Source organism: Colobus angolensis, unplaced genomic scaffold, assembly GCF_000951035.1.
Source record: "Colobus angolensis palliatus isolate OR3802 unplaced genomic scaffold, Cang.pa_1.0 Scaffold56, whole genome shotgun sequence".
NCBI lineage: Eukaryota > Metazoa > Chordata > Mammalia > Primates > Cercopithecidae > Colobus > Colobus angolensis.
In genome coordinates this window covers 5,377,368-5,384,423 of record NW_012119154.1, presented here as the reverse complement: position 1 = coordinate 5,384,423, position 7,056 = coordinate 5,377,368, and the positions used below count along the sequence as shown (strand labels likewise).

At 42.2% G+C, this 7,056-nt stretch overlaps 1 protein-coding gene and 1 pseudogene across 1 annotated transcript in view; both read right to left on the bottom strand.

The window, feature by feature from the left end:
• CNOT10 (CCR4-NOT transcription complex, subunit 10) overlaps nucleotides 1-7,056 on the bottom strand; it is a 103,612-nt gene that overhangs the window by 18,794 nt on the left and 77,762 nt on the right. The window contains exon 11 of the mRNA XM_011961627.1: nucleotides 2,455-2,568. Coding sequence (XP_011817017.1) covers nucleotides 2,455-2,568 — 114 coding nt within the window. The remainder of the gene's footprint in view (nucleotides 1-2,454; nucleotides 2,569-7,056) is intronic.
• LOC105525840 overlaps nucleotides 3,692-7,056 on the bottom strand; it is a 6,326-nt pseudogene continuing 2,961 nt past the window's right edge.

Genomic DNA, 7,056 nt, shown 5'->3' with positions numbered 1-7,056 from the left:
GAGGTCAGGAGTTTGAGACCAGCCTGACCAATATGGAGAAACCCTGTCTCTACTAAAAATACAAAAATTAGTTGGGAGTGGTGGCGCATGCCTGTAATCCCAGCTACTCGGGAGGATGAGGCAGGAGAATCGCTTGAACCCTGGAGGTGGAGGTTGTGATGAGCTGAGATCACGCCACAGCACTTCAGCCTGGGCAATAAGAGCAAATACAAAAACTAGCCAGGCACGGTGGCTCATGCCTGTGAAACTCCGACTCAAAAAAAGAAAAAAAAAAATTTGGCAGGGCATAGTGGCAGGCGCCTGCAATCCCAGCTACACAGGAGGCTGAGGCAGGAGAATCGCTTGAACCAGGGAGGCAGAGGTTGCAGTGAGCTGAGATCATGCCACTGTACTCTAGCCTAGGTTTCAAGTGACAGAGTGAAACTCTGTCTCGAAAAAAGAAAAAAAAATTAGCCGGGTGTGGTGGTGGGCTCCTGTAGTCCCAGCTACTCGGGAGGCTGAGGCAGGAGAATCGCCTGAACCCAGATAGTAGAGGTTGCAGTGAGTTGAGATTGCGACACTGCACTCTAGCGTGGGTCACAGAGACAGACTCAGTCACACACACACAAAGTCCAGTTCTCTCATAATGGCCGTATACACCACAATCTGAACACCAGCAGGAGCTGCAATTCCCAAAGTTGGTAAATTTTGAGTTAGGCAATGGTAAGGATGGAAGGTACTTTAGAGGCAACCCAAATGCCTTAAACTGAAAATTAGGATCTTCCCCATCTCCAAGCCTGAATATTGGACAAGATTTTCTTGCAGAAGAGCAGGAGCTCCCTTATATTTGAATTGTGACAAAGTTTCCTATATTGTCGAATGATTTCTTATTACTTTTTTTTTTGAGATGGAATCTCACTCTGTCACCCAGTTTGGAGTACAGTGGTACAATCTTGACTCACTGCAGCTTCTGCCTCCCAGGCTCAAGCAATTCTCGCGCCTCAGCCTCCTGAGTAACTGGGATTACAGGAGTGCGCCCCCATGCCCGGCTAATTTTTGTATTTTCAGTAGAGATGGGGTTTCACCATATTGGCAAGGCTGGTCTCCAACTCCTGACCTCAAATGATTTGCCGCGTAGGCCTCCCAAAGTGCTGGGATTACAGGTGTGAGCCACCGCACCTGGCCTTAATTACTTTTTTTTTTTTAAAAAGCACTAGGTATGTTTGGGGATCACTAAAAAGCAAGAGTAAGTAGTTATATTTTGGCATTTATAGGTATATACCTATACAATGAATGAAAGAACAACTGTTCTAATGTTATGCAGAATACTCGTGGCTTATGATAAAATTTCCAGGATCAGCATCATACAAAAATTTCAAGGGGTATGTAGTTTATTTTTATTTTTTTGAGCGGGAGTCTTGCTGTGTCACTCCGCCTGGAGTGCAATGGCGCAACCTTGGCTCACTGCAACGTCCGCTGCCCAGGCTGAAGTGATTCTCCTGTTTCAACTTCCCGAGTAGCTGGAATTATGGACGCCTGCAACCACACCTGGCTAATTTTTATATTTTTAGTAGAGATGGGGTTTTACCATGTTGGCTGGGCTGGTCTGGACCACAAATGATCTGCCTCCCTTGGCCTCCCAAAGTGCTGGGATTACAGACATGAGCCACCACATCTGGCCTGTATTTTACTCAATTTTGGTAAAAGAAAAAGATAATGTGCTTTGGAAAATTTTAGAATGACAATGATATTAATGAAGAAGTATTTGGAGCCTCACTAAAACTAGCTCCTTTTGGAATGATACAGTAGCTTGGAAAGATATTTTAAAATTCTTATTTGTCTATTTATTTTATTATTATTTTTGAGACAGAGTCATGCTTTGTAGCCTAGGCTACAGTGCAGTGGTGCGATCTTGGCTCACTGCAACTTCTGCCTCCTGGGTTCAAGCAATTCCCCTGCCTTAGCCTCCTGAGTAGCTGGGACTACAGGCACCTGCCACTATGCCCAGCTAATTTTTTGTATTTTTAGTAGAGGCGGGGTTTCACCATGTTGGCCAGGCTGGTCTTGAACTCCTGACCTTGTGATTTGCCTGCCTCGGCCTCCTAAAGTGCTGGGATTACAGGCGTGAGCCACTGTACCTGGTCCCTCAAACTAGATTTATCACATTGACCAAACTCCTTTTTTGTACAAGGTCTTCTCCCTGAGGACCTGACTTATTTGGGGAATTAAAGTGCTGCAGTGAAGCCTAGAAGTGGACACTAGAGTCCGAAGTTTTTGTCTCCTAATGCTCCGTACAGCACAAGTGAAAACATTTTCACTGCCAAGGCATGGCTTAGAAAAAGTTCGATTAAACAGCTGCTTTCCTTACAAATATATATTCCACTGGAAGAATAAAAAGAAGCAACATAAACCACAAACCAAGGAGAAACCTCAAAACAAAAGAAACCAGGGACACACAGGGCAAATCACACTTACTTAAGAGATCCTGACAGCTTGGGCTGCTGAAGAAGTTTATCTGCATGATTCAAAGCCATAAGGTTATCACCCAAAGCCAGAGCCACATAGGCACTGCAAGCAAGTATGGAGCACCTACAACACAAAAGGGAAGGGGCCGAAAATCTCATTTTAAAAATTGATAATGGTTATATTTGCTAAATAGGAAAAAAATGCCCTTTAACTGTGACAATCTGGAAACCAGGAAAGAGGAGAGGAAGCCACGGTACTAATGGTAAGAATCAGATTGATGTATAAAACAATTCTGAAGCACGGTTTGGCTATTTACATAAGTCATCTTCAGCTTTCATCCAACTGACCCACATCGCCAACAAAATAACCAAATGGATTACAATACATAGCCTGTATGTATGTATGTATGCATGCATGCAGGTATGTATGTGTGTGTATACATATTATATATAGAGAGCCTAATGAGAACTTACTTCCACAGAAGTTTGCTTTTAATAACCTAGGAATAAAGCTATAGAATCAGATCTTATTCTTTCTACATATATTTGTGATATGCTAAGAAATAATTAACTTACTAAAGCATTCATTTACTCTAAATGTTCTTTTCTCAACCAATTAAGTCTACAGTTCTTGCTAAACAATAGTATCAAGAGTAACTAAAAAATTTTATTCACACAGTTACTATTTTTCTAAATGAATACTGAAGGAAAAAAACAGGTTAAACAAACATATGTGAAGACAACATTTAAGTTACATTGATTTTGCTAAGTTGGATTGGAAATCTAAGTTTCTATAATGTTTGGTTTTCTACTTAACAGACAGCTCATTTAAAACAAGTCTGGTTAAAGACTTAACACTAATAGATCACTTGAATGTTAAACAATTGCTCCGCAAAGCAATCTTAAAATAAACGCTTGTCAAATAGAAATGAAGTCTGAATGGCGAACCACAAAAGACCTGACTCAGATACAGGGTTTTGAGTTATGTTTACAAATTACAATACACATATGTATCATTAAGTGCATTCAGGTTGTAATTTTAGTCTAAGGAAGAATGTAACCAGCATATCACCACAGAGTTTTAAAATGCTCTAAAATCTTCTGACTAGAAATGGCTCTTCTATAAAAGGCACAGCTGGGCAAATTCAAAAGTATTCTGTTTCCTCTTCACTTGCTAACTTTCGGTTCCTAGAATCTTAGAAAACTACCCTAGAATTTGGTTCCCAGAATCTTAGAAAGGCAGCCCCTCAACTCTTAATGACACAGAAAAGTAGACTGGTCCTGGAGAAGCATAAGGAAATTGAGGTTTATGCCTTATACTACCATGGGAGGGCTGAAAGACTGTCTAGTGTGGTTCCTTAACTGATGCAGAAACTGAGATGGTTCCTTAACTGATGCAGAAACTGAGACTCAAAGTGGTTAAACATAGTCTTTAACTTAGTGTGTGATTAGTTAGGACTAACATTTGACATTGTAGACTCCCAATCCGCTATTGGACTCCCATCCAATCACATTGCTTCTTTTTTTTTTTTTTTTTTTTTGAGACGGAGTCTCGCTCTGTCGCCCAGGCTGGAGTGCAGTGGCCGGATCTCAGCTCACTGCAAGTTCCGCCTCCCGGGTTCACGCCATTCTTCTGCCTCAGCCTCCCGAGTAGCTGGGACTACAGGCGCCTGCCACCTTGCCCGGCTAGATTTTTTGTATTTTTTTTAGTAGAGTCGTGATCCGCCCGTCTCGGCCCCCCAAAGTGCTGGGATTACAGGCTTGAGCCACCGCGCCCGGCCTCACATTGCTTCTTTATTAACTCACAAGACCACTTACAAAAAACACAACAGAAAAGATTCTTGTACATTGTAATTTTTCTAAGTTCTAGGCATACACAACATAGGTATTCTAACTTCTCTTTTTAAACAGGAAGAAAAGTTTAATCCAAATACAAGTTTATATTTTGTCCCTGAGTACATAATTTTAAATCTGAACCTTGTTACAGAGGATAGTAATTTGAGAGCAAGCAAGCAGTGCCACTTCCAAAGGAATTTTCCTGGCAAGCCCACTATCAATATCTCTGGCTCTTCAACAGCTGGCTTTACCACCAAGGTTGTCCCATGGCCAGTCCCTACAATGAACCCTCCCCATGAAGGAAGACTCAGGGACCAGCGGCAGGAGGCTAGTTATCTCCCATCTTCAGAAGCATGTTAGTAGTTAAGTCTGTGTGGCAAGACTGGCGACTTCATTTCTCCTTTTGGCTTATTTGTATTTTTATTTTAAAATGGCAATGACATTCATTCATTCAAGAAGTATACTGAGTAACTACAACATATCAGATATGTACTGCTTATGAACAAAAAAAGACTATTAAAGGTCTGGTCTCCATAGGCTCAAGAAGATCATTTGTGACTGGGCACAGTGGCTCACGCCTGTAATCCCAGCACTTTGGGAGGCTGAGGCAGGCAGATCACCTGAGGTCAGGAGTTCGAGACTAGCCTGACCAACATGGAGAACCTCCATCTCTACTAAAAATACAAAATTGGCCAGGTATGGTGGCACACGCCCGTAATCCCAGCTACCCGGGAGGCTGAGGCAGGAGAATCGCTTGAACCTGGGAGGCGGAGGTTGCGGTGAGCTGAGATCACACCACTGTGCTCCAGCCTGGGCAACAAGAGTGAAACTCTGTCGCAAAAAAAAAAATTAGTTCAGGGCCCACGTGAATGACAGTCACAAAATTTAATATCCTTTTTTTTTTCTTTTTCTTTTGAGACGGAGTCTTGCTCTGTTGCCTGGGCTGGAGTGTAGTGGCGCAATCTTGGCTCACCGCAACCTCTGCCTCCTGGGTTCAAACTATTCTCCCGCCTCAGCCTCCCAAATAGCTGGGATTACAGGCGCCTGCCACCATGCCCAGCTAATTTTTTGTATTTTTTAGTAGAGACAGGATTTCACTATGTTGGCCAGGCTGGTCTCAAACTCCTGACCTTGTGATCTGCCCGCCCTGGCCTCCCATCCCAAAGTGTTGGGATTATAGGCGTGAGCCACCACACCCGGCCCAATATCCATTTTCATATGTGACTCTGCCAAAGGTCAGTGTAAAACATAAGCTCCTTAAAAGCAGAAGCACACTTCTGTGGTTTCCTACAGACTAGAGCAATATCTCACATAGGCAGGAGGTGATTAATAGGTATTTGTTAAAGAAACACAGCTTTCAACATTTTAAATCTGCTTCTCCAGACCCCCACCTTTCCTGTTGGTAGGTCACTTTGCTGATGAAGCCAACTCTTTTCCAGCTCCCACAAACAGGGGACTTTTCCTGCATGATCTAGGTCCTAGAGTCTAGGACAAGACCCACTTCAGGCAGGCTTGCTGGGAAATGCCTGCCCTGGCCTCTCCCGACAGTAGGTGGGCTATTACTGCTCCAGCCCACTGTCAAACCCACTTTGGGTCCAGAAATCAGTCATGTAAGATTTGCAGCAGGATTCTGTTTCCCAGGAAGCCCAAACTATAATTACATACAATATAAAAATCTGCTTTCTTTAACTTCTGAATCAAAACAGGGTATAAAAGACTCTATAAAAAATAATCATTCAATTAAAAGTTCTCAACTGTGAATATGAAACTTTAGGGCTGACATTGTGATTAAGAGCCATCAGGATTAAGCAAGTTTCGTTGCCCAAAACTCAAACTAACATTTATGCTCCCTTCTCTTGGTGCGTTACAATCCATCCCAACTCACCTCTCATCACTCTCACACTCATCCTCCTTTTCCTCTTAGAAAACAACACCACACTCTGCACAATTCCTGCAGACTGCTAACGCTAGAAGCACACATGGCTCTACTGAGCCCCCAGAGAATCACTTTACTTTTGATAGTTACTACTTAAAATATTGTCCCCACCCCCACTTCCTCGAGTCACTGTCCAATCTGCTTTACCAATCACTCAGTGGATCTGACAGTTCATCAGACTGGAAGAACTATACCTCAAGGGAAGAGACACTAGCTTTTCCCCCCTGTGGAGGATCTGACAAAACCCCACTCTCCCCTTCACATGCTGAAGGAACTAGCTCTAGCTCCCCAGAATGCCAACCCTTGGAAAAGAAGATAAAAAAAGAAGAAGAAGAAAAAAAAAAAAGGAAAGGAAAAGAAAGGAGTAAACATTTTCTTCAAGCACCAAGTTACAACAAGCTATGCAAGACTGCGCATTAAAATTTGTCAAGCCATAGATCCTGTGAGTTAAAGAAATCTAAACCAAATATCTTAAATAGTTTAACCCTTATTAAAAAAGGCTAAAATGAGGGTAAATCCAGTCAGTCACCATTTGTCAAAGAAAAATAAATTTACAAAGTAGCTTCACGGTAAACATTTGAAAAATTTGCTTAAAAAATCCAATAATGATACAAAAAGTTACTCAGGCGTGGTGGCACATGCCTGTAATCCCAGCTACTTGGGAGGCTGAGGCAGAAGAATCACTTGAACCTCGGAGGCGGAGGTTGCAGTGAGCTGAGATCACGCCATTGCACTCCAGCCTGGGAAACAAGAGCGAAACTCTGTCTCCAAAAAAATAAATAAATAAAAATGAAAATAAAAATACAAAATCTAATAATGTAATTTTTTTTTTTTTTTTTT